Below are 27,950 nucleotides of genomic sequence, written 5' to 3' on the forward strand. Positions count from 1 at the left end.
CAATCCACTCTTCACATGGCCCTGAAGAGAGATTTTTTTTTTTTTGGAAGTTTGTTGGCTTATTTATTTATTTAAGTAATCTCTGCACCCAAAGTGGGGCTCGAACTCACAACCCTGAGATCAAGAGTCACACACTCTTCCCACTGAGCCACCAGGTGCACCCCCGAGACAGAGATTTTAAAAGACAAATCTCATCCTGTCCCTGCTTAACTTTTGGCAGGTTCCAGTTGCCCACAGACCATGTCCAAAGACTTTCCCATGATCTATCAGTCTGGTCAGTCTTGGGCCCAGACCTACCTTTTCAGGTGAATTTCAGCCACTTTCCCCTCACTTTTTTCTTTCTTTTTTTTTTTTTTTTTTTTTTTTTTTTTTTTGGCTTCAGCCATATGGAGTCCCTTCTGCTCCGGAAACAGGTCAAACTGTCCCTTTCCTTGGGAACTCTGAATAAACTGATCCTTTTGCTGTGTACTTCTTCAGGGGACCCTTCCCTGATCACCCCCTCCAGGTTCCACTGGCCCATTGCACCTGAGCTTTTCCTTCACTGCACAGCCCATGTGTGTGATCTATACCTTGTTTTCACTTGCTGTGGGACTTAAGCCCCAGAAGGGCAGGTACAACCGCTGTTTTTCTCCTGGCTCTGTCACCACTGCCTACCTGTACCTAGCGCTGATAGGACAGAGATGGAGTGTCTAGTGTCCCCTCACATCCCAACCCCAGGGCTGCACTGTCTTTTTTTAGTGCCAAAGTCCAACAGCAGCCCATCTTTCAGTGGTTCTTATAGCCAGAGGCCTGCTCTTTGGAGGAGAGGGTGACAGAGTTGACCCAAATGGTCCCCTTGACCTCTTCCCCTGGAGCACCAGGGCCAGATGGGAGCTCCCTGGATGTCTGGGAGCTTGCTTTATAAGCCCTGCCTAAAGCTCAAGTGTCTTTAGGATTATGTGCTGCATCCCTGCCTTGTTCTCTTAAAAGAAGTTTTGATGTTTTTAAGACAGGCCCTCTCCCACCATTGTTCTTGTTTTCATTCTCTAGTGTGCCTCTATTCACAGGAGTGAAATTGTTGAGAAGCTCCTCAGTTCGAGCCCCAAGCACCGCCGTGCGTGGGGGCTAGAAAGACCCAACCTGCTCTCAGGGGGAACCAGAACAGTGAGACGGAATGTAATTAAGTAGCTTAAAACTGGCCGAGGCTTTATGGGAGACAAATTGGTTGTGGCTGGCCCTCAGGGAGCAAGGTTTGTGGTAAAGCGCAGTAGATGGAACGGTTCACCCAAGGGCCCCAAAACTCCTGGACCCACGGGTGGGGAGGAACAAAGGCTGCCCACTCTGACTCGCAAACACAACAAGCTGGAATGTTCTCGAAGAGGCGATTTCTTCCGCACACGTGTGTCAGAGACAGTGCTTGTGTGTGAACGTCTTCTGCCCTTGCTATGCAGGGCTTGGTAGACCAGGTCCACCCCGCAGGGAGACTTAGTCCATCTCAGCCATGTCTGTCTTCAGAACCGACCTTTCCTGCTCTTTGTGCAACAAGACACACCTCTCGGAGGAAGAAGGAGGACAGGATTTCCATCATTACTACCACCCTATTCAAAACAACAACAACAAAAAAAACCACCGTGTAATTACTCTCTGCAGGAAAGGCGCACAAACAGGATAGGCCCGAGCTGAACCCGGGATGAGCCATCCCTGTAAAGATTAGGAAAAGGAACCTCCCCGCCATGTGCCCGCTCAGGCCAGGGCCTCTCCCAGACCGCCAGGCAGCCTCGCCAGCCCAACTCCTCTGGTGGTAAGGAGGGTGCCTGCGACTCCTGGAGCGCGGGTTCCCGGCTCCTGCTCCCCCCTCCTCCTTCCGCCCCCCAGCACTCTCTGGACCTGTCTCCCCGGCCTCAGGTTGGCTCGCGCTGGGCCACGAGCTCTTCCCTTTATGGCCTGCACCTGGGGGAGCCTCTCGCCCACCAAGCAAAGCCAGACCCCGCGCGACCAGGAGCGCGCGCAGAGCGAGGCCAGCGGACCGGCGTGGGGCTCCCCCACTGCGCGCGCCCGGCCACCTGCCCACGGCCGGGCCGGCTGTGCGCCACGCCCCCGGAGTTCGAAAGGCGCGGAACCCAGCTCAGGGCTTCTGTGAACTTGGAGCCTGGCGGCGCGAGGCTCCTGCCGGGGATGCGGCGGGAGCTGCTTCCTGGTTTGAAGCTCGCCGAGTGGGGGAGAGCGTGAGCCCGCGGAGGCGGGGGCAGGAGCAGAAGCTGGAGGAGGCGGGGGCAAGAGACGCTTGGGGCTGGAGCTAACCGGACGGGTCGCTCCGGCTCTCCAGGGAGAGGAGCTTCCCGGCTCCGGAGAAGGGGCAAGTCCTTTGAGAGCCCCCGGGAAGCGCCGCGCGCTGGAGAGGGACGGTCGGGCTACCCCAGCTCGCGGAGGGCTCGGCTCCGGGCTCCCCTCCTTTCCACCTCGCGAGGGAGGAGGCAAGGGAAGGAGGGGAGGGGAAGGTCCCGCGGAGGAGGCAGAATGACCAGTCGAGGGGGGCTTGGGCGCTGCTTTTCCCAGGAGCTGCCTCCACTCCTGCGGCTGCCGCGAGGGCTGGCTTGAGCAGGGGCTCCAGGCTCTCCCGCTGCGAGCCAGCGCCCCCCCTCCCCCCGCCCTGGGGCCGGGGCAGCGGCGCCGGCATGACGTCCGGCACCATGAAGTTCAATGGTTACTTGAGGGTCCGAATTGGCGAGGCTGTGGGGCTGCAGCCCACCCGCTGGTCCCTGCGCCACTCGCTCTTCAAGAAGGGCTACCAGCTGCTGGACCCCTACCTGACGGTGAGCGTGGACCAGGTGCGCGTGGGCCAGACCAGCACCAAACAGAAGACCAACAAACCCACGTACAATGAGGAGTTCTGCGCCAACGTCACCGACGGTGGCCACCTCGAACTGGCCGTCTTCCACGAGACGCCCCTGGGCTATGACCACTTCGTGGCCAACTGCACCCTGCAATTCCAGGAGCTGCTGCGCACGGCTGGCGCCTCGGACACTTTCGAGGGCTGGGTGAGTAGCTGTGATCCCTCCCGGTTGTGTCCACTTGACTCTCTTTCCCCCTCCACTTTTCAAATCTCGCCTGGGTCCCGCTTTCCCATCCTGTTGCCGAGCTCCGCGGCGGAGGGAATTCCCTCCAGATTTTGGTCCTCGTCCAGGTGGCCGTGGCACTGGTGACGCGACCGCGGTGGGTGTGTGAGGGCTCATGTGTGTCTCCAGGAAGCCAGCCTGGACAGGGTCCCCTTTTGGGATGGCAGCTTGGGCTAACGGGAAGTCGGGGCGGAGGCAGTGACCCCCCTCCGCTCAGACTTTGGATAAGGCGCCCTAACTCACCGCATGCTGGTAGTACAAAGGAAAGGCGAGTAAGATGTGATAGGAAAGTGACTTGATCTGAGTAAAGTACTTAAAGCGCTTCTTAGGAGAAAGCCATACATTCTCGCAGGTATTATTCATAATGTTTATGGGTACGTGTTGGTTCTGCTGCTCTGACGTGCACACGTGTTTCAGCATGCAGATCCATTACATCCCAGGGATACACAACCTACACTGGCAGAGATCTGGGTTCCTGGGTCTGCATGTTGGCAAAGTTTTATTGTTTAGCAGTTTTCCAAAGAGATGGGGTTTACATGTGTTTGTAAGTAACCCGGTAGCTCTGTCACAGCCTGAGAGGTGCGAGTCTTGCGTGCTTGTTTCTGCTGCTAATTGGTCTGGGAGCTTCGAGAACTCAGTAGTTTGTGGACCACCCCCAGTTCTCCCCATCTCACCTGCTGGTGTTTCTGTGTATTGACAAGTAGTTACCCGCAACTTCCTGCTTGCCTCTCCTTTTCACATAGTTCCCATGAGACAACATTTCTGCGGCAAATAAATTAAAATTTCTATTAGCACTCTACTCAGTGCTAAAAATGCTTTTGCTTCTTATTCCTCATACTGTCTTTGTGATACAGGTGTTCTCCTTCCCACTTTTACATGATGAAATGATACTTAAAATGAAGTGGTCTGGTTTGGCAGAGTGGAGTAAGCTGTTTGAAGACTCTCTGGAGTTTAATGGTTTAAGTTCAGAGGATGTCAGTTTTGAGTCCAGAATGTGAATCAGTATTGAAAACCTGTTTGAAATTAACAAGTGGTGGAATCAGATGGATACTAATGAAGACTCATTTCAATATTTTATACTTTGAGGAACTGGTAATTTTACCATATACTCTGTAAAATTACAGATGGCTTGTAGAACTGTCTTTTAAGTAGAAGAAAACATGAGGACTACTTAACGATATCATCAGATTATATTGAGTTAATTTCTCTTCATCTGAACTTTATGAAATTTAGAAGTGGATTGGAGAGGAATGGCTAAAATAGAGACTTACATTTTATCCTGTGACTTTCTAAATAGAAATAGAGGTGAGCGTAGAAATCCGAATGGAATTACTGAATTAGTGTTTAATTAGGAGTTAGGTTGGGAAAGTTCTAGAGGAACCAGGTTCTGAAGTATGGTGGTACAGAATGGCCAATGGCTATTAGAAGCATGACTTCCTGGAGAGAACCTAGACTGGTCCTTCTTACTCCTGGTCTGCACCATTGAATCACATGGGGAGCTTTTGAAAATCCCCACTTTTAAAAACTCTAAGCATCTCTGGCTGTGGGACCCTAGCTAGTATCAGTACTTTCAGGCTCCCAGGTGATTCCAGTGTGCAATCAAGGTTGAGAACCTGTGGCCTAAATGAAGACCAAGAGATTAGGACTGGAAGAAGCATACTGTAGGAAGATTCAGCTTACCTGGTGGAGGTGTGCAGAGCTGCTTATGGTCCCACTGGATGAACAAAGATTTAAATGCATATTTAATATCTGTATCTACAATTGTCTGAATTAATTATACTGAGATGTTTAAGTGACACACTGGTAGTGTTTTTGAAAGCATGAACATTTGGTAGGCTAGGTCAGCATTTAAAAGACCTTGAAACCAGTGATTTGCCATGCATTTATATTTAACTGGGGGCAGGGGCAGAGTATTTTGTAAAAAGTTCTGGGTATTTTTTTTTTTTTTTAATTTTGGGTAATTTGAAACAGGAGAGGATAGATAGTATGAGTAGAATGTTTTGTTAATTTTTAAGAAAAATCTTGTTAGGAAAATATTAGAAATGTATGGAATGCTTGTTTTTGAAAGGATTCTTTATAGATTTAAAGGTGGTTTTCAAGTTTAGAATTACAGAAATATTTATCTTTAGTGTATTGAAATGTGTAGTTTATTCAGACATTTACAAATAGAATATTTGATTTTACTTCATAATTCATGTGGTGCAATTGGAATTACAAATCGCTGAACTTTAAAAAAACAGAAAACCTAGTGACTTAATTTTTGCTAGTTCATGAGTAGAGAGACAAAAACAGAAAATACATTTATCATTAGAATAAAACATAGTTATGCATTCTGGCTTAACGTACTTTCTAAGTATGAAGAAGATAACAACATTGATTTTGTACCAATTTTTTCAATATTACCTTCTAATCTTGGTGAGAGAAGGGATTAGATTTATTTTAATACAGTGTACTACTAATACCAACCATAATGCCTGACATTGTCTAGGCAGTTAAATATTTCTTTCCTGACCAACTATACATATTTCGTTAAATCTACATAAAAACTCAAGGAGGTGGGTGGGATACAGCTAAAGAAGTTCTTAAACAGTAATTCACAGCGTTAAACAGTTAAATTAGAAAAGATCTCAAAGACCTAAGTTTCCATCTGAAACTAAAAGGAAGAGCAAGTAGAACTAAAAGTAAGCAAAGAAAGAAATGGTAAAGAAAGAAGTCAGTGAAGTAGAAAAGAGAAACAAAAGAGAAAAATCAGTGAAACAAAAAGCTGGTTCTTTGGCGGTAAAAAAAACACAACAAAACAGTAAAATTAATGAACCTCAAGCCAGGATGATCAAGAAAAAAGATGAAATTACCAATATAGGAAAGAGAGAACATCATTATAGATCCTACAGACATTAAAAAAAATAGAATATTATGAATAATTTTATGTCACATTCTGCAATTTAGATGAAATAAATTTCTTGAAAGATACAAACTACCTATGTTTACTTAAATAACTTGAATAGCTTTATGTTTATTAAGGTCTTTAAATTTGTCGTTAAAAACCTTTCACAATGCAGACTTAAGGTCTCGAGATGGATTTACTGGTGAATTCTGTTATATATTTAAGAAAGAAATAGTGCAGGGTGCCTGGGTGGCTCAGTTGTTAAGCATCTGCCTTCAGCTCAGGGCCTGATCTCAGGACCCTGGGATCGAGCCCCACATTGGGCTCCTCCACTGGAGCCTGCTTCTTCCTCTCCCACTCCCCTTGCTTGTGTTCCCTCTCTCACTGGCTGTCTCTCTCTCTCTCTCTGTCAAATAAATAAAATAAAATCTTAAAGAAAGAAAGAAAGAAATAGTGCCAACTCTATACAGCCTATTTCAGAAAATAGAGAAGGAAACACATCTCAACTCATTCCATGACCCCATACCAAAACCTGATGAAAACATTGCAAGAAAATAAAACTTCAGATCAATTCCCCTTGTGAACATAGACATAAAAATTCTTAAATTTTAGCAAATCAAATCCAACAATATAGCAAATGGGTAATACATTATCACCAAATTGGGTTTATAACAAAGGACTGCAAGATTGATTAAACATTTAAAAATTAATCAGTGCAATTCTTCATATCAACAGAATAAAAGAGGAGATTGGTATAATCATATTAATAAATACAGAAAACGTATTCGACAAAATTAAATATCCGTTTATGATAAAAAACTCAACAAATTAGTAATAGAATGGAACTTATTCAGCCTGATGAAGGACATCTGTGAAAAGCCTGTACGGAACATCTTAATGCTGAAAGAATGAATGATATTCCCCTAAGATCAGAAGTGGCAAGGATGTCTTTTCTTGTTACTCCTGTTCAACAGTGTGTTGGAGGTCCCATTCAGTGCATTAGGCAATTTAAAAAAATAAAATACGTAAAGATTATAAAGGAAGAAGTAAAACTGTCTTTATTTGCAGACAGCATTACTGAGTAAATAAGCCCCATTCACTGATATCTCAGTATGGTGAATGAATCTTTCAAATAATTCTTAAAAACCTCTTTTAAGAGGTGTTATTAAGCCGTTCTGCATAAGCATCACAGATTGGCTATGTATTTTACTTCTGTATGATTGTAGAAAATTCTGAGACATCTACAAAAGGGCTGCTAGATCTAACAAGTGAGTTTAGCTAGGTCACAGGATCTAAACCAATATACAAAAGTCAATTGTATTTCTATGTACTATTAGTGGACTGAAATAGAAAAAATACCATTTGTAAGAGCATTAAAAATACCTGAAATTGGGTAAATTTGATAAAAGACATGCAAAATTTGTTCACTGAGAATGACAAAATATTGCTGAAATGAAGAACTAAGTTAATGGAGAGAGTACTGTGTTCATGAATGGGAAGATTCAATATTGTTAAGATCCCAATTCTCCCCAAATTGTTCAATAGATTTGTAGTCAAAATCTCCACAAGCTTTGTTGTAGAAATTGATAAACCAATTCTAAAACGTGTATGGACATGCAAAAGACCTAGACACATCTAAGAATAATTTTGAAAAAGAACAAGTTGGAAGACTTACACTCTGTGATTTTAAGACTTACTGTAATGCTACCATAATCAAGATAATGTGATATCGCAGTGAAGGGAATCCTGTAGATCAGTGGAATGGAAGAGAATCTAGAAATAGATCCATACACGTATGATTGTTTTGTTTTGTTTTGTTTTTTGACAGAGATGCCAAGGTAACTTGATGGGGAAATAATCTTTTCAGAAGTAGTACTTGAAAAATTGAATTGCAAAATTCAGAATAGTGAGCATTGACCCTTACGTCATAACATACTCAAAAATTAACCCAAAATGGATCATAGACCTCAACATATGAGTTTAACTGTAAAACTTCTATAAGAATACAGAAGAAAATGGTAGTGACATTGGATTCAGCAAATATTTTTTTAGATAGGACACAAAAAGCACCAACTATTAAAAAAAACCAAACTTTATAAAAATATAGAATTATTGCCTTTCAAAAGACTTAAGAAAGTGAAAAAACGAGCCATAGAAGAGGAGGAAATATTTTCAACATTAAATCAGACAATGGACTTGTAACATGAACATATTAAAGAATTCTTAAAACCCAATGAGAAAAATACCCGATTTAAAAATGGGACAAGATTTCTATAGGCACCTTCATGGAAAATAGCACATTAAAAGATGCTCAATATCATTAGTCATCAAGGAAATGCAAATTAAAACCAAAATTCATGGAAAGGCTAAATTAAAAAGGTCAACCATACCAAGTGTTAGGAAATGGAGCAACTGAAACTCTCATACACCACTGTGCAGAATATAAAATGGTATAGTCACATTGGAAAACAGTTTGGTAGTTTCTTAAAGTATTAAACATATACCTACCATATGACCTAGCTACTTGTAAGTATTTACCAAGAGAAATGAAACCATTTGTACAAAGACTTATACATGAATGTTCAATAGTTGCTTTATTTGTAATAGAACTGGAAACGACTCAAATGTCAGGCAACAGTTGAATTAAAATTTTTTTTATTGAAGTACTGTTGACTTACAATGTTATATCAATTTCAGATGTACAGCATAGTGATTTGACAATTCTATGCATTATGTAATGCTCACCACAATAACTGCAGTTACCATCTGTCACCATACGATGTTATTACAATATTATTAGATTCCCTATGCTGTACTTTTCATCCCCATGACTTATTTTATAACTGAAAGTTTCTACCCCTAAATTCTTTTTTTTTTTTTTTAAGATTTTATTTGTTTATTTGACAGAGATAGAGACAGCCAGCGAGAGAGGGAACACAAGCAAGGGGAGTGGGAGAGGAAGAAGCAGGCTCATAGAGGAGGAGCCTGATGTGGGGCTCGATCCCATAACACCGTCTACCCCTAAATTCTTTTCACCTGTTTTGCCCATCCCCACAGCCCCCTCCCTCCCGGCAGCCAGGGGTTTGTTCTCAATATTTATGAGTCTGATTTTGTTTGTTGTTTTGTTTTTAGATTGCATATATAATGAAATCATATGTATTTGTCTTTCTCTGTCTGACTTATTTCACTTAGCATAATATCCTCTAGGTCCATCCATGTTGGTGTGAATGACAAGATACTCCAGTATGTGTGTGTGTGTGTGTGTGTGTGTGTGTGTGTGTGTGTATGTATATGTATACACACCACATCTTCTTTATTTATCAGTGGACCCTTAGGTTGCTTCCATATCTTGGCTATTGTAAATAATGCTGCAGTGAGCATAGGAGTGCCTGTATCTTTTTGCATTTTCATTTTTGGGGGATACTCAGTGGTGGAATTCCTGGATTGTATGGTATTTCTATTTTTAATTCTTTAAAGAAACTGCATACTATTTTCCACAGTGGCTGCACCAATTTACATTCCCATCACCAGTGTATGAGGGTTCCCTTTCCTCCACTCCTTCAACAACACTTGTTGTTTCTTGTCTTTTTCATAGTAGGCATTCTGACTGGTGTGAGGTGATACCTCATTGTGGTTTTGGTCTGCATTTCCCTGATGATTAGTGATGGTGAGCATCTTTTCATGTGTTTGTTGAACAGATGAGTGATTCATGAATTGTGTACCCATACGATGGAATACTACTCAGTAATAACAAGTGATGAAGCATTCATACGTGCAACGATATGGATGAATGTCAACAGAATTTATATTGCATGAAAGATGCCAGACAAAAAGGAGTGCATACCATATGGTTCCATTTATGCAGAATTCTGGAAAATGAAAACCAGTTTGTAGTGAAAGGAAGCAGATCAGTGGTTGCTTGGGAATGGGGGATGGAGGTGGATGGATTACAGAGGCAGCACAAGGAACTTTTGAGGGAGATGAATATATTTATTATTTTGATTGTGGTGATGGTTTCACAGTTACATTCTTACGTCCAAGCTCATCAAATAGTTCACATTTAAGTATGTGCATGGTATTGTATGACAGTTATACATCAATAAAGCTGTAGAGGAAAAAACAATGAGGATTTTACCCAAGAAGATGTTAAGTAAGTGAATTAGGTTTGAGCCAAGGCTGACTCTTGAAAACTACAGTGCCGCTTCAGTGTAGAAAATATTTATCAGAGTAAGAGCATAAAAAATTCATTATAGTTTCTGATTTGGGGGACATAGTCTCATTTTCTAAATTGTCACTGTCAATTTCTTTTTCTGTTTCTTCTAGAACTGGTTGATTTTGCACAATTTCTTAGATTTCTGAAAACTGAAAATTTGTCTACATTAAAACTTTCCTTCTTTCATGTACTTTCTCTTTATTTGTTGACTGTCCAAATGGGGACCAGCATCTAATACTTAATGCAGAACACGGGGAAATGGGGGGAGGCAGGAGGAGCTGGAGGCTGCGTCATGGAAAGACCTTGGCATCCCCTCAGGAAGGAAGGACCTGCTTGGCGGGATCTCAGGCTGTTTTCCTTGTTCACCCCTCCTGAATACATTATGTTCCCTGCAGCACTGGAAGGCTGCTTTCTCTGAACTTCTCTGTGACGTCCTTTTTCGGTAGTCCTGTCAGGTGAAACGGCCAGGTTACCACTGAACACTTGTCGATTACCTTTTTTCCTGATTCCTGGATCCAGGTGCATGAATCGATAGCATTTAAGTTCTTCCAGATTCATTATCTAGCGGTTCATTGTCTTTTGTACTTTGCAGTGCAATTATTTATTCTAACAATTATTTCTTTCTGAGCCAAATGGCCAGCAGTGTCCAACACTGACAAACTCACAGTGTTGAGGGGAAAGACATATTTTCGCATCTCTAGGGAGTTTTGTTCCAGTGTATAGGAATTGTATTGGATTTTTGTGTCTTCAGTTTCGTTGTAAGAATTTTGCTGCAGTGGGGCTGGCTGTTTCTCATCAGGCAGGTTGTGGCTCAAAAGATCCCCCCTACAGAGAGCATTTTCCTGACCATGTTATTATCTTGTCATCCTTCATTGCCCTCATCATTCTCTGAGATCATTTTGTTAATTTACTTATTATACCTTTCTCCTTTCAAGTAAAAACACCATGAGAGCAGAGATTCCTCCTCTCTTATTCATTGTTCTAAACCCAGCACCTGGAGCAGTGTCCCTTATATAGTAGGCACTAAATATTTGTCAAAAGGATGAATTTCTTAAATGTGATTTTGGAGCAAGTAAAGTGTAAACACTTTGGGAACATCTTTAGACAATTTATTCATCTTTCCGAAAGAAATAAAAGGGGGAGTCACTAATTATAATTATTACGGTGTCCCTTTTTAAAATCAATTAATGATGTATCAATATGTACTTGAAAGATTGGGCTGGATTTTTATGCCCTTCGAGTATGATAATGGATTGAAAACTCTGTGGATGAAAAATTCCTTGCTTTTGCTTCAGTTTAAAAGACTGATTTTTAAGCCTGTTAATAGGTTGTAATTTGTGAGCCCAACATATTAAATTTGGGGCCGAGGCAAGAAGTAAGCATTCAACCTTGGAGAGTTAATGAGGTTGGTGGGCAGAGTGTGAATCATTTCATCTTATGTAACTCTTTTGGTATCTAGCAGGTGTTCAGAATGCAGATTAGCTATGGTAGTAAAAGTGCAGTAGATTTTCATGAGATGGATAACATCTACTTAGAATAAGAGAGGTGCCTTGGATTTTCTGCAGTCTCTCTCTCTCTCTTTTTTAGATTTATTTATTTTAGAGAGAGAGAAAGAGAGAAGGCACAGGGCTGGGGGGAGGGGCAAGAGGAGAGAGAGAGAGAGAGAGAGAGAGAGAGAGAGAGAGAGAGAGAGAATCTCAAGCAGTATCCCTGCTGAGTGTGGAGCCCTGCAACCGGGCTCCATCTCACTACCCTGAGATTACAATGTGAGCTGAAATCAAGAGTCAGACACTCAACCGTCTGCAGTCTCTTTTCTATTTTTTGAACTAGAAACTGGACCCTGACTAGATCAGGTTCTTCTTTTTTGTTAACTGCTTATCTCTGTCTTATTAGAATATGATAAAAGTGAGGCCTTCGTGGAAACTCAGTGCTTTGACCACTGTTTTCTGCTGTTAACATTGCTGTATCCAAAATGAGTTTTCTCAGTTGTCAAGCTGATAGTCATTCCTTAATACCTTCAGTGGTTCCTGCTTACTCTTGGATAAAGCACACCTCTTTAAGATGGTATAGAATGTACTCCATGATCGGCCCCTGGTTTCGTCCTGAGCATTATTGCTCACTTCTTCCCAGCCCACACTCTGCTCCAGTCACATCTTTCATCCTCAAGGGCCACCTGTGCCTCAGGTCTCACTGTAGACATCACTTACCCAGAAAACTTTTCCTGACATCCCAAGTCTGGGTCCTCCTCCTTAGTGTTCCCTCAGCATCTTGAGATCTCCATTGCCCACTATTCCCTCCATCCTCAAAGACTGGATGTATGGGATTGGGCTCTCATGAAAGTATATGATACTGATTAGAGGGAGTTCGGGGTGTAATAGTATGGGTGATTAACTAGGATTTATCTCTTCTGCTCCTGGGGTAGCTACTCTAACAGACAACTACATGTATCCATATGAAATGCCAAGCCCTAGGTGAGCATTCATGCACCATTGAACATATCCTATGTACCGGGCACTGTGCTCTACCCTGGAGAGGCAAATAGACAAGACAGACAATGGCCTCTTCCTTCATAGGCCCTGGAGTTCCAAGGGGGAGAGAGATGGGAGGAGAAAACCAGCAACCAGGAAATTACAGAAAAGAAGTAAGTACTAAGATGCTGTGAGTACCTGGTTTGAGGAGATCAGAAACATTTTTCTGGAGGGAAGACAGCTGATCTTTAAAGCCCCAGCATAGATTGCCACAGGCTTGCTTCAATTAAATGACTGTGACATATCATTCCTCAAAAGAAGAAAAGGAACTTTTGTCCTGATAATGCTTTCCCAGGGAGACTTCACAGGTGCCCCTTTGAAAAGTAAATGCTCCTGACCCATTAGAAATGTTTCCATCTTTGGAAAGTGACTAAGTAGTGATGCCTACAAACAGATGACCTGACCTGAAAGGACACTGGACTCCCAAAGGCAGAACAGACCAACACCCTATTTGAACCAGTAAATGCCTTATGCTTTGTACAGATCGGAAAAGAACCGTAGATGTTGAAGCAGGAAGACGATCCAGTTCAGGACAACAACAAAAAGCCTGATGGGTCTTAGGCCCGTGGACAGCCTGCAGATGAATTCATTTGGCCGAGATGTTCTTCATGTTGAATCTGAAGATACTTAGTTCTGTGGTGCTCCAGTTAACCCGACCCCAGCGCTCCCAGTAACAAACTGGCCCTCTTTACTCATTACCCGCTTGGTTCTGGAGGTGTTTGAGTTTTTGACACCTACTGTAGCTCAAGCCTTGTTTTCAGAATGTGGGAACAAAAGCTACGGCCGAAGCACTACTGTTGCCTTGGCTCACGTGATGTGTGACACACACACTCACACTCTTAACATAAAGTTGTAGGTATATTTACTTAGATGTATTTAGATATCTAGTAATTTATTCATAAATACATTAAATTAGATGTATACTTATTTATTTACACACATATATATTTGTATCCAAAATTTTAGAGGAAGCTGGTTTATTAGTCAATATATGAGGAGTTAACTTTTTAAAAATATTTATTTATTTAAGTAATCTCTACACCCAATGTGGGGCTTGAACTCACAACCCTGAGATCAAGAGTCGCACACTCTTCTGACTGAGCCAGCTAGGCACTCCTATGAGGAGTTAACTTTGACTGCAAATCAGTATTATCTTAACTTCCCAGTAAATTAAAAAAAACCCAAAAACCTCTTGTGTTTCATTATATAATTTCCAGCAACATATAAGTGCTGTGCTGTGATGGGAGTCAGGAGAGCTAGGTTTAAGGTGCAGCTTTGCCATCTATCATCTGTGACCTTAGGCAAGCCTGTGTGGGTCAGGGTCTCAGTTCCCGGGTTTAGATCATGAGGGGGTTACACTAGAATATCTCCAAAGACCCTTCCCATTGGTACAGCCTCTGCCTCCATGTGTTAGGTGGTTACATCATTTCTTTTCTTCTGGAGTGATCGGTTTGGTTTTAAGCGGTCGAGCTGAATCATGTCTTGTCAAAGTTAGTAACTCCTGAGAACTGGTCCCAATCTAAATTGCTCAGGCTTGAAGAAGACTTTGCTCATGTCTAAATGGTTTTTAGCATTGGTAGTGATGTTGGTGTTATTTCCTTGGTTTAGAATCAGCCTTAAGGAATTAACAGTGGGTCCTCATGTCAAGCCACACAGTTATATATCTTGATTTACAGTAACGGGCTCCTTGTCCTATGGGACGGTTGTAAGTTATGTCCCTGTTACTTGTTGGCAGAGAGAGACTGAGAATCCCACTGTTTGAGCTGTTGCTAGAAGCCATTCTCACCAGCATGGTAATTAATGCTTTGTAGTCACAACATGTCTGTAGCCACCAGTCTATATATTCACCTTAGGTGATGACAAATACTATAAATCACTTGCAGAACAGACATTTTAATTAGATGGAGGAATGAGCCCAAGGGTATTGGCTATTGTAGTGTTGAAGGGCTACGTCAAAGAACTTTATGAGAGGGGAAATTTTTGTTGAGAATCATGATACTATCCTGAGAGATTTATCAAGATTATTATTTTTGTGTATCTTGGTATATACAGCTGTGATTTTCAAAGCACTTAGGACTTTTTAGTAGAAAAACCACTTAATAGAGGATTCATCAGCAGTGCTTTTATTAAGTGCTGCCTTCTGGAGAGTTCCTTCAGACGTGCATAAGCTTTACCCTTGCACCTTGCAGGGAGAGGAATGCTTAAAAGGTTCAGTTTGTGCTTGTGGTATTAAAAAAAAATTAAGAAATTGGCCAGAGGATAGAACCATAGCCAATATGAGCCCTTCATAATTATATTAATAAAATAAATTAGAGGGGGCCAGTGTGAGCATGTTCTAGACCTAGCCCCTGTTCTTTAAGAGCTTAAACCAGAACCCCAAAGCTGCATTTTCATTTGTAAGTCATATTTATCCCTTGTACTTGCAGAGCACTCTTTCTAGGTCTTTCCCATAGCACTTAGATGTGATGTTGTGCCTCTGTCTTCACGGGACGCTTTGGTATTCTTGTCTGTGGTGTCATAGGGCCTCTTCCTGTGGTCCCTTCCAGCATCAGAGTTAAGTGGTTCTAGAGATGGTTCCATTGGACAATGAAAGTTTTGCTCCCTTCCAAAAGATCTTCTGGAGACTCCCGCTGATGCTCAGATTTGTTCTAAGCTCTGAAATTATTTTTGGAAGAGTACATAAAGGTCACAAATATATTAGCATAATTCCCCACAAAGAAAACAATTATTAATTTGTGAGCTGTGGACCTCTTAAATGCTGTATTTTATTTTACTGTTGTTCTATCTATAGTATGGAAGAGTTGAGAACAGATACTCAGCAAAGCAGTGCTTCTGAAACTTCTGAAATCCAGTCCTCTTTGAGCCCTGGATCATTTTAGTGATGTTGAAAGCTATGGACCCTGTTTCTAGAAAAATGCATTTATGTGCATGTTGACAATGTTCGGGAATCAGTGTCACCAGATGAGTGGTCCCCAAAGCCTAACGGTGGACACAGAGCTTCAGGTTAAGAAACCCCAGTTGAAAGGTATAAAAAAAATAAGGCTTTCAGTAATTTCTAATTCCCAGGGTGTGGTTCTAATATTTTCCCCTGTATTTGAGGGCATTTTCACTTCAACTAATTATAGCAGACAATTAACTAGCTGAAAAGAAGAGCTGTAAATTTTAGAGAAAAATACATGCTTAAAAAATGTATTCTCACTTCTGGCTCCTGGTGAAATATGCTAGATGATGACCCATTTTAAGATTTATTTGGTTGTGTTATTTAGGTATTTTCAAAAGCCTCTATTTTTGAAGGGGTTTCTTTGAGGTTTGAAGTAGATGAAAAGTTAAAAAAAAACACCTAAAAAACTAGGACACTTTGACTTTGGCTTGTATCTTTTGTTAATATCAACCTTTTGCCTATAAAAAGAGATAAGCTTTAGCTGTGTACTTAAAACATTTACCCTCTTTTTGAGCGGTGCTGGGCATTATGGTGAACCATTGTGTTAGTCCAAGACAAGACCATGAAATCAGTGATACTTGTCTGCTCCTCTTGTCTCGTGACTCCTGGTCTCGTATGGTTTTGGTCGCCCTGATCCAGCAAGATTTTCCACTCTTCTCTTCAGTTTCAGCTCACCCCACCTCACCATGGGAAACGACCTGATGGTGGTAGAAATTGAGCTGAGTGGAGGTGGTCCAGAGCGCAGCCCCCTCGCTGGTTAGAAGTGAAGTTAGAATCTAGCTCTGTGGACTTGAATCCAAAAATCTTCCCTGACGCCACCCCAGTATGTGGTGGAGGCAGCAGAAAAGCCATTTAATCATTCATAGATCTTTGCTGAGCACCTGCTGTGTGCCCAGCTGCATTCCGGTGTTCCGGATAGGACAGAGAACACAGCACCCGGAATCTTGGCTCTCACAGAGCTCGCACCCTAGCGTGGAGAGAGAGACAATAAACAGGCAAACAGGTGATTATGAAAACAACAAATGGTGGTTAGATGCTCCCTGGAGAATAGAAATAAGGTGACGTGGTGGAGTGTGACGAAATGACTGCTGTACCTAGCATGGACAGAGAAGGACTCACAGAGAGGGGACATTTTGGCTGAGACCGAAGTGATAAGCACCCAGCCATGTGAACATTAGAGCATCCGGGGCGGAGGGACCAGCTAAGACAAAGGTCCAAAGGTAGGAACAAGCTTGACATGTGAAGGAACAAAAAGGAGGTAATGGAAAGAGGGTAGATTAGGTGTTTCCAGGTTGAGTGCATTACTCTGTTTCGGCTACCGTGAGCAAGTCCGCCATTTCTGACAGTTCTCTCCTCTGGAAAATGATGCTGGTGTTAGCTGCCTTCTAGGCTTGGTGTGAAGATCAGATGTAACACATTAGAAGTGCCCAACACAAAGTAGCCCCTCAAGAAATGGTAGCTTTGGTTCCTTTTCTTTTCTTTCTTTTTTTTTTTTTTTGTAACTTTGGTTACTTTTAATCTCCTGGCGATATTCATATTTTAACAAGGTCCTTCTGAAAATAGATGTATTGGCCAAGGAAAGACATTCAGATGGTTCTTGCATTTGAGACAATGGGGGTGGTGATAGTCTTGGTGCCCCTCAGGTGACACAGAAGCAGCTGCTTACTCTCTGCAGCACTGTATTTTCTAAAGGAGAAAGAAAACAAAGATTCTGAAATTACTTCCTCATTTTTGAATTATTGAATGATATATTTTCTGTAGACTCCTACATATTAATGGAAAGTTTCAGTTCTTAGAAGGACAGGATAATTCTACTGTGCTGATATAATTGATAAGGCCTCCAAATGTTTTTATTTTATTTTTACAAAACTATAAACTTATGGGTGAGAATTACTAAATATGGTGCCAGCAATCCTAAAGGAAATAAAACCTCAAAAATTATGAATGACTAGATACAGTTGGTTCTTAACCACTGAAAGCCTGCTTACTTTATTGACTATAATTTTGTGAATTAACCCTGGATAATTTTGAATAATGTCTATTTTGGCATCTCCTTGACCTCTAGAATATTTCTGACCTTCCCTTCAATATCCAGTTGGTCTGTGTTTAATGTAAAAAGACACATTAGCATCTGCCTAAGCCACATACATTAGGATGCAGAATTTACAACTACAGAGTAATAATAGTACAAAGTACAGGCTTTCAGGAATATTTATTGGACAATGACCATAATTATCAATGCATCATAGTGTGATGGTTGGGTGTCAGCCAGGTTGGGGTTCAGCTATTAGCTCTGCCTCTCATTAGCAGGGGCCACTGAAGCTCTCCGAGCCCCAGCTTTCTCACCATAACACAGTAGCTGCCTCCCAGGCTTATGAGAGAACATGGTGAGGCCTTAGGTAAACCATCGAGCACAGCGCATGACACATAGCACCGCAGAAAATTATCACCCATGTCCCCGTAACCGCCGCCGCCATCCCTCCTGCCAGTGCTTAAATATGAAGTCACAGGCCCAGCTTTCTTGGAAATGAACTCTGAAAACAATAAGACAGTGATTTACGTAGAATTTTAGAGTTTTTAATTTTAGAGAATTTTGAGTTTAGAATTTTGAGTTTTGAGAATTTTCTAAGGGATTTTTGAGTACAGCCGCCTTTTTTTTTCTTTTTAAGATTTTATTTATTTGACAGAGAGTATGAGCACAAGCTGGAGGAGGGGCAGAGGGACAGGGAAAAGCAGACTCCCTGCTGAGCAGGGAGCTTGGGATCCCAGGACCCTGAGATCATGACCTGAATCTAAGGCAGATGCTTCACCAACTGAGCGACCCAGGTGCCCCTGAGTCCAGCCTTCTTACTGTTTTTGCTTTTTATTTAAGATTCTGGAGTGTAAATCAATAAGATGGTTACTGGTGGAAGAGGAGATTGTTTCTTTACCCGGAATCCTAGGGATCTCCGGTAAATTTTGTACCTATGTCCACCCTGAAAGATCTTGCAAGGAATATGGGGAAACGAAGCCGGAAATTCTGTAACTATGATGTTGGCTAAAGTTTGTGAAAAGCCTTGGAATTGAGTCTGTTGGTTTGCTCATCTGATATTGGACAGATAGAAGATTCTGAGTCAGTGTGAATAACAAATCAGAGGGAAGTTGTGATATTTAGTCGCAAAGGAATAAAGGAGCCCTTTCAAAAGCTGAAGTGAGCAGTTTTATTACTGCAGTTAAGGGAAATGATGGTAAATAGCCTCTTTGATTTGGCATGAAAAGATGTTTCCTTGATTTAAGTTTGAACATATAATGCTAGTCATTGGATGTAAATTGTTCTTTCATGCTTTCAAAGAGGAAAACTACAATTTAGAAGTGTGTCATTTGAGTTTGGGGATTTATGGATGAAATCAAGGGCACCAACAATTTTGATTTGGTTTGCAGAAAAATACAAAGTCCGCCCCCCTCCCCAATTTACTCATTTCGAAGGTGATTTTTGTCCAGTTCTAGCTGTTGACTGGCTACTTGTTGGGGGTCCTAGATCTTTCACTGTTGATTTTAAGTTTGAGGTTTCTGGCATGTACATATTTAATTTTTCAGAACAGAAGTTGCATTTGCTCCCTAGTAAGCCCGACAGTGTTTGCACTGATGTTTAGCACAGTCTTGGTTTTGGGTATTGGGAAGCCTTAGCTCGTGGGCTGTGCAGAGAATGTATTGTTTTTGAGTCTCCCTGCTGGGCCCCTCGCCTGTCTTGTCAGGCACGTCCTGTACTTGGGTTGCGGTTGTATTGATTTGCCGGGGCACTGCTGTTGCAAGTGTCTGGGGGTGAATGAGAATGTGTTCGTGGGTGTCTGCCCTCACTTCCACCAGGCCTGCTACTTGCAGCCAGCGAGCGGTACCACTGTGTGTGTGAGCGCCTCTCTGGGGGCCCCTCAGCTTCCCCCCCGCACAGCGTCAGGCCAAATGTCTTGCATGCAGTAGGGATTCAGGAAACATTTGTAGAATGAAGAAATTCCTCGTGGTTTTCATGTCTTGAGTCCAACTTGGGAGTCAAACATTATCATCCACTTTCGCTAAAACATTTTGTCTTTAAAACATTCGTATTTCAGATAAAGACATTAACACTTTGTGTGTGGGGGAGAGTTTAAGAGCAGCCCCGGGAGTAGTTGAGAGAGAGTGAATGTGCCAGCAAGATTTTTATTCTCTTCGTTATTTAAAGAAGTGTAAGAGGTATGTGAAAGGACTAGCTGAATCCCAGGTTCCCCAAATAAAATGCTAACTTTTGTTTAGGCCATACGAGATGGTTTTCGAAATAGGAAAAACGGACAGACTTCGACCATGTTGTGGTCCACATAAGTCAGGGAGACATTAATGACAGCCTGCCCTTGGTGAGAACCGGACACCGGCAAGGGGCATAAACTAGATCCTGGTTTAGTTGTGACCTTGACATGATAGTTGCCTGTTAAGCTTCTTTTTCCTAAAATATCCTGTTCTGGCAAAATAAATAAGAGATTCCTGAAGTGGCTTCATCATGACTCTGATGTGCCGTTCTCTCTGAACTGGATTTCTCACGGCTCTTTGCCGACTCCTTCTGCTGTAGCTTGGTCCTATCGAACTTATGTATGTAGGATTTTGTTTTAAAACAGGAAAAATAATGATTCCGAAATGGTTCCTGTCAAGATATGAAACGAGTCTTTCCATTAATATTCTTTCCATTAAAATTTTGAAATCAAATTACTTAGCGACAGTTCTGCTTCAGCGAAGCTCACGCGAAAAGGAAGAAACCAACTGAGAATTGGCAGAACAAATAATGAGGTGTCACCACTCTCCGGAAGCTCTTCCGCTTAACTCTTAGCCGGACCCTTTCTTCCTTACTTGTCTTCTTCTTGGGCCATTATTTGGAAGAGCTCAGGTTAGAGTCAGTCCTAATCAGGGAGAGCTGGTTTCCTAGCACCCAGATCGTTCTCTGTAGGCAAGTGCACCCACGTCCCAAGAAAACCAAAGCTCACGGCGGGAAGTTCCACTCCCACCTGTGGCATGTCCCCGTGTGGCCCTGCTTTCCTGCTGCAGGTGGGCTTGGGGTGAGATGAGGGTCAGGGCTCGCCCTCCACCTGCCTTGTTGGGTCTTCTCTGTGTCCTCCCTGGGTCAGGTGTTCCCTCTCCCACACCTTCATCCTCTCCCTTTCTCCTGACAACTGCCCTTTAGAAACAGGCCCCGATCCCTCTAAACCCTCAGCCTTCCCAGCTCTGACAGAACAAGCCACACAGCCCTCTCCTGGACTGGCCTGCTTCTCTTTTGAGGTGGGGCTCAGTGTCTCCCCTTCTCTTCTCAGTTTGCGTGGATAGCACTCCGGCAAAGCCCAGGAATGACCATGTCATCGCGTCACTTCTCATTTGTCTTGTTGGCTGCTACTTTCTCCTTGAGACTTTTAAATACTGGTGCTTCCTGGGGCTTTGTCCTTCTGTTGTTGCCTTCCTCTAAATGATCTCTGCTTTCACAGTCTTAACCATATTGTGCATATGCCAAGGCCTTCCAACGCTTTGTCTCCCGTCTTTGTCTCTGAGCCTGATTCTGCTTCTAGGCCTGGGGCAGTTCGGGGCAAAGGGCTTTATACTCTGTCTCCTTCAATCCTCATGACAGCCCGTGAGGCATGAACGGGTACCATTCCCTCCTGAGGAAACTGGGGCTTAGGGAGGTGCCAGAGCAGGTCCAAAGTTTCACATCTAAATGCTTGCTGGGAAGATCTACTTGGACATCCAGTAGGCTATCCGGGTCAGCACTGTCCACAACCAAATACTCCATCTTTCCCCTTAACCTGCTCCTCTGCTCATTTTCTTAGAACTAGTCTCATCATTGTTCAGTCACCTAGCCATCATTGTTGAATTTTCTTTTTCACCTGTTTCCCCATTTCAGTCCATTGCCAAGTCCTGCTGAATTAGCTTGCTAAATACTTCTTGAATCAATTTCTTCTTTTCCACCAGTAACACCTGTTTAGGCCGTTGTCCTATGGATGGATGTTTGCAGTAGCTTTGGAACTGGTCCCCATGAGTCAAATCTTATTCCCTCAAATCCATCTTCCACAGAGCTGCCTGGACGAGCTGTCTGAAGCTCAAGCCTAACCTCTGTCCTGCTGGAAATCTTTTAAAGGCTTCCCATCGCCCATAAAGTTCAGGCTTCTTGGGAAGATTCCCAGGAGTCTGGCCTCGCCTACCTCCCCCATTCCATCTCCCACCTCTCCTTGTCTCCAGTTCATGATCTGGGTACAAAGGAGCAAGTTAGGTTTTCTTGCATCTGCTCTTATCTAATTCACTTCATTTTCAGTACATGTTGGGGAGGAGGGCAGGTATTCCTTTGTAATTTGCACAGAGGACTTGTTATATAACACTAGAAAAGATAGGAGGGATGAAGGAGGTTATATAGAAAAAATATGTCACTCTCTTCGTAAGTACAAACACACCCACAAACAGGCCTGAGCCTGCGTATGCACATACCTACACACTTCCATGTGTCAGCTGACAGCATTCGCTGAGCACCTGCTATGGCCAGGTGCTGGATATGCAAAGTTCAAGTTGCTCACCTTGTGGTGGGGAAGACAGCACAAGCCCACTGTTTTATCAGAGAGTAGTTGAGTTCAGGAACAGAGATATGTGCAGTAATAGAAATGAATGTTAGGGGATTGCAAATCTGGGGATTCAGGAAGGACTTCCTGGAGGAGGTGATATTTGAGTTCAGTCTTCAGGGTAAGTCAGTATTAACTAGGTTTGAGGTGGTACAAATACCTTTCCCTGTTTCCCCCTTGGAGATTTGTATTTTTCTCATGGAATTTTTATCTGTGTGGGTCATTTTAAGTGGGGATGACAATACTTAAGTGCTTTTTAAAAGCAAATTGTACCTGGTCCATACCCCGGAGGAACATATTCCATGAGGGCAGGGGGATTGTCTTGGTCTCTTCTCATATATTCTCAGTGCATGGCTCCTGGGAGGTGCTGAATAAATGGTTGAATTGGATGCCTTGAGGTGAGAGGTGAGAAGTGAGAAGAGATTCCTCTCTTTCCCCTGAACATGGTAAAAGTCAGTGTGACAGTTGAGGCTTGTGTGGGGGTGACCCTGTGAGCTCCTAAGCTTGGTGGCTTGCCTCTGTAGTAGATCTCATGGGAGGGGCAGAGTGTCAACTAGATGCCCAACTCTGCTCTGAGCACGAGTGCCAAACTCATTTGCAGGTGAAGGGAGTGCCCTTTTAAAGGCTAACCCAGTAATTAAATTCAAGCAGAAGGTTGGTGAAGGTGGAGCTAACTCATTTATTAGCATATAATATGATCAACCTAACTCATATAAATGTAGATTATTGTGGTTTGTCCTTTCCTAACTGCAGAAGAGCCTTGGAGAGATGCCCTTGATTATGACTTAGTCAGGGAGCTCCTGCTTGAAGATCCGAAAATGCCAGACTGTGTCATAGCCGCAGGTTTTAGCTTTCATTCGTGGGAGAATTTTGTCTTCATATTTGTGAAGTGAATGTCTGTTCTTGGCTTCGGCTGTGAATTAGCTGCCCCAGACCCACCATGCCATGGGGCTTCATCACTGTGCGCTGTTGGTGTGAAGGCTTTGTTTTTACAGAGGCCCATTTCCACCAGAAGAATCGCACCGTAAGTGTTTCCACAGGAACTCTGCCCTTCGCCACTGTCATTGTTGTGGCTGGAGAGCTCCACCACAGGGCGGAGGTGGCTGAGCCCTCGTTGAAAATGCAGCAGATCTTTCCATCTCTCACCGCAGATTTTCCAGTGTGTTCTGGTACAGCGCGGAGTCTTAAAACCAGGTTCACTGATTACCACATAAGAACTGATAATTAGAGGTCTTAAATGATCTGTTGAAGACTAGCATCCAGAAAGGTCACGGAGAGTTTCTCGACCAGCTAACCTTAGACCATGCCATGGAGAAGCTGCTGTGAAGGTCTGTGAACCGTCTAGCATCACTGTCAAGACAGATGGTCGAAGGCAATGGCTTCTCCGTGGATCAGCAGATACTGTTTCAAATGAATCCGTTGTTCCTCTTGCACAGACTTCTTGACTTTACTTTTTTTTGCTTTTTTCCCAGGGCCTACAGCATGGCCTAGAACAGTCCACTGCTGACTGCACTTTGTGGTTACTGCCCCATTGGTGTTCACAATGGAGCAGTGGAGCAGTTGCCATAGTGGTCTAGTTATTTGCATTGATAAGTCAAAAGAATGGCTTGGGGGTTAGTGCACTGCCTGGTGAAAGGCTCACATTACTCCAATGAAGAAATTAATCTCAAGATGCCTGGGTGGCTCAGTTAGGTGAGCATCTGCCTTGGGCTCAGGTCATGATCCCAGGGTCCTGGGATCAGGCCCCACGTCAGGCTCCTTGCTCGGCGGGGAGCCTGCTTCACCCTCTCCCTCTCGCCCTGCTTGTGCTCTCTCTCTTTCTCTGTGTCAAGTAAATAAGTAAAAAAACCTTTTTTTTTAAAAGAAATTAATCTCAAATGATTATAACCCAAGTGAGCGATCTTCCAAAAGAATGGCCCTTTAGAGAAATAGTGACCACAACACTGAAAAATAAGAACCTAGACTGGATAGAGAAGGCTTACATGTAAAGACTGGTTGATTTCTCTTACAAAACTATGAAAAGACTACCCTATAAGGAAAAGAGGGTCTTAAATTTTATTGGTGAGTTTTTCATTCATTCTGAAACTATGAAAAGACTACCCTATAAGGAAAAGAGGGTCTTAAATTTTATTGGTGAGTTTTTCATTCATTCTGAAGCTACAATCTAAAACAAGGACTAGACAACGTAGGGCAGAGAGACAAATTTTTTAGACTTTTACCTCAAACACAGAACCTAGATCTGATGTGCATCTAAAAGTAATATTATCTAAGAGTAACACTTGGTCTCTATTTGTAATCAAACAGTATTTTGAGTAATATTCATTGCTTAACTGAAGCGTGTGACACATAGTGAAAGTAAAAAAATTGATTAGAAAATATGTATGAGTGTGAAGACATTTAAAAAGAGTCTGACCTATAGCTTTGTTAGGCTGAAGTGGGTGGGATTATAGTTGGCACCAGGAAACAGAGCTGGATCATTTAGACCAGGTAGGTGTTTTCCGAGTTTCCTTTTTCCGTGTGGAAGAGCAGCCTGACCCCTTGGCTTTCTCCTGAGTTTAGGATCCTGATAGATTTTTTAAAATTCTTTTTTTTAAATTAATGAAGTAATTGACGTACAATGTTATACTAGTTTCAGGTGTACAGCTTCTCGATTTGACAATTCTGTACAGTACTCAGTACTCACCACGATAAGTGTCATCACCATACAACACTATAACATTTGAACTGTATTCCTTATGCTGCCCTATTCATCTTTGTGACTTATTTGTTTTATAACTAGAAATTCTTATCTCTTAATTCCCTTCATTGATCTCACTCCTCCCCACCCCCCTCTGGCAACCATCGTTCTCTGTTATGTAAGAGTGTGTGTTTGTTTTATTTTTTAAATTCCACATGTAAGTGAAATCCTACAATATTTGCCTTTCTCTGACTTATTTCACTTAGCATAGTACCCCCTAGGTTCATCCATGTTGTTGCAAATGGCAAGATCCCATTCTTTTTTTATGGCGGAGCAATATTCCATCTGAGAGTTCCTGAGTGTAAGTTTTCTAACCGCTGAATCCTGTCGCCTTTATGCTGCAGAGGTATTTTGTAATGATGACTCTTTTGGATGGTGACTTTCTACTTCTAGCACTCTCCTCTCATCATCCTGAAGTGATGTCAGTGTTCCTTTGGAACACCATGAAGCTTGCCATTTGAGGGACACAGCTTGCTCGTAGGCTTGGGGCGGAAGAGGTCTAGCCTTGGTTCCAGAAGTTGATGAAGTGAGAGATCTCTGAAAGTTCCCCAGCTCTGAGAATTCTGATGTCATTCACATCCCCTGCTAGGGTGGCTGCTTTGTGACACTGGATGTGTAAGAAGAAGAGGAAATAAGTATGAGAGAGCTGACTCCCCTGAGCCCATGGGAAGTGGGTCAGCAGTCGAGTGAGGTGGTGCCTGGCATTTCCCAGCCACATCTTGTGATGCAAACTGAAACAGACCAAAGGGTCCATTGTGTGCCCAGTGTTTCCATGAAAGTAAGCTGTTGTGTGACAGGTATAGCACGGTGCAAGCAGAGATGTTAGTGACCAGTGTAATCTACCTCCCCTCCCCTTTGGTGATTTGTTGAATGAAGTGCTAATGTTTGTAGCTTACTTGTGAAAAAAGGAGCTGGTGGAGAGTGCTGGATGGTTGCTCTGTAACCAAACCTGCTCTTTTCAGCCAGCTGTGGAGCAGTCAGACAGCTGTGGGTTCAGCTTGGGGCTGCGCTTGGGTCTGTAATCAACAACTTTGCCTGTGACTGAGATAGGTGGAGTGGCCACTGTAGGTCTGCTCTGATGAAGGACTGACCCTGCTGATCTCACTTGGGTGATATGTGTGTGTGTGTGTGTGTGTGTGTGTGTGTGAGAGAGAGAGAGAGAGAAACTTCTAGAAGTTCCTCCCATGACTTGTCTGTGTAACCTTCTGTTTTCACCAGATCCCCATTGCTAGCTTCCTAAAGCTAAGGGAGCCTTAGAGGTCATTCAGGACGAAGGATTTTGTGTTTTAAATCCCCATGACCGTCCTGCTTACCGAGTATGCTACTTTACACAGTAGTTTTTTGGTTTCTGCTTTGGGAGAATGACCTTAGGCCTGCTAAGGGCTTATTTCTGTCCCTGTCACAACACTAGGCTGTGTACTCATTCTTTCTCAGTTCCTTTTTCTTATATATTTCCTCACAAATCATTTTCCTCTTTCCACTATTTTTAGGGTAGCCAGTCCTAAGATACTCACACATAGATGATCTCTTCTCTTAAACCCTTTCCCAGTGAGCACGTTTACAGAGCACCATCTCTCTCTAAAGTCTTCTGTCACTTGCGGTCCCTTTGCCGCAAGCACGAGCAGGGTGTTTTCAGGTCTTTTGTAAGAGTCTTCCCTTAATACTTAATTTCCCCAGACTGTGTGGGTAATAGACCTCGAGTAAAAGAGAGGAGCTTCCACGAGATGTCTAGTATGTTGTCGGTATCCTTCTCTCATCCTTAGACTAAAACTTGCAGTGTTTGTTGATGGAGAGCAGACGGACAGAACCTCCAACAATCATTTGATTGCGGTGGAAATCCCGCGTGCAGTGAAGAGGACAGATAATCCCCCACCATGAGTCTGAGCAGTGTCCAGAGGGGCAGAGCAGTGATGAACGGCGTAGCGTGGGGGTGGGCTAATGCCAAATAATAGCAGATACTCAGGACGGGTTAACTAGATGTCGGGTTGAGCGCTCGCTGGATGAACTCAGTCAGTCGTCAGAATACTTTTGAGATAGTTTGTCTTCTCCTCTCTTTAGGAGGCAGCTTAGGTCCAGAGAGGGTCAAGATACTTGCTCCCGGTTAGTGGTGGAGCTAGAGTTTGAACACCTGTGTGCCGCCACCGGCACCTTCCCCTCCCCTCCCCTCCCCCTGCTCCACCTGCTTCAGGCGATTGAGAGGAGGCCAAGCAGAAAACTGCGAGATGAACTCCCTCATATTTGCCCTTTAAGGGTGTATGTTTCTTAATTATGATAAAGTGGTAGGGAGATTCTTAAGAGTTTCACTGTTGATAGGGCTCCAGATAGGAAGGACAGGTTGCGCTGCGTGTGACGCTACAGCAGATGACGGGTCCGCAGCACAGTGTTGCCCCAAATTAATGTGCCAGCGTCGCAATTTCAGGAGCTAAGTATCAAATGGCCACAGAGCACAAATTTGACCTCTGGGACTAACCTCCCTTCGAACACTGTGCTGGCTGCACTGTGCACTTCTTTTACCTTTAAGCTCACGCTCTTCTAACCGAGCAGTGAGTTACTCGGTAAAGTCATGGTTGAGTCTGTCAGCACTAACGTTTGGGGTAGATTGCGGCAACGTGAGCTCGCCAGTGGCTCTTCCCCGTGTTGAAGGCTGTAGCCTGCACCAATGGCCTTTTCCCCCCTTTTGGGGTAGTTTTACATTAACTATTACTTTGCCAATAGGTTCGCCACTTTGTGGAAGCTATTATTATGTGTCTAAGGTTATGTTGGACATGGAACGTGCAGAAATGGAAAAGTAGGTTCTGTGCCCTCAAGGAGCTTATCTTGCAGGGGAAGCAGATACATGAATACTCAGGGATCACGTTTCTTATTCTGTGTGTCTGATAAGGACGTGGTGCCAAACTCTGTAAGGGAATACAACTTTCAAGAGCTAAGCAAGCACAGGCCAACCCTGCACATCGTT

General features: G+C 43.2%; 1 protein-coding gene across 2 annotated transcripts in view; it reads left to right on the forward strand.

Moving 5' to 3' along the window:
• The first annotated feature begins 2,106 nt into the window (after positions 1-2,106).
• Positions 2,107-27,950, forward strand: part of PRKCH (protein kinase C eta) — a 223,182-nt gene continuing 197,338 nt past the window's right edge. Inside the window, exon 1 of one of the 2 annotated variants that reach the window (XM_019800114.2) lies at positions 2,107-3,017. In XM_019800114.2, coding sequence (XP_019655673.1) covers positions 2,655-3,017 — 363 coding nt within the window. In that variant the 5' untranslated portion in view covers positions 2,107-2,654. The remainder of the gene's footprint in view (positions 3,018-27,950) is intronic. The other variant, XM_002913033.4, reaches the window with a different exon arrangement.

Source organism: Ailuropoda melanoleuca, chromosome 14 (assembly GCF_002007445.2).
Source record: "Ailuropoda melanoleuca isolate Jingjing chromosome 14, ASM200744v2, whole genome shotgun sequence".
Classification (NCBI taxonomy): Eukaryota; Metazoa; Chordata; class Mammalia; order Carnivora; family Ursidae; genus Ailuropoda; species Ailuropoda melanoleuca.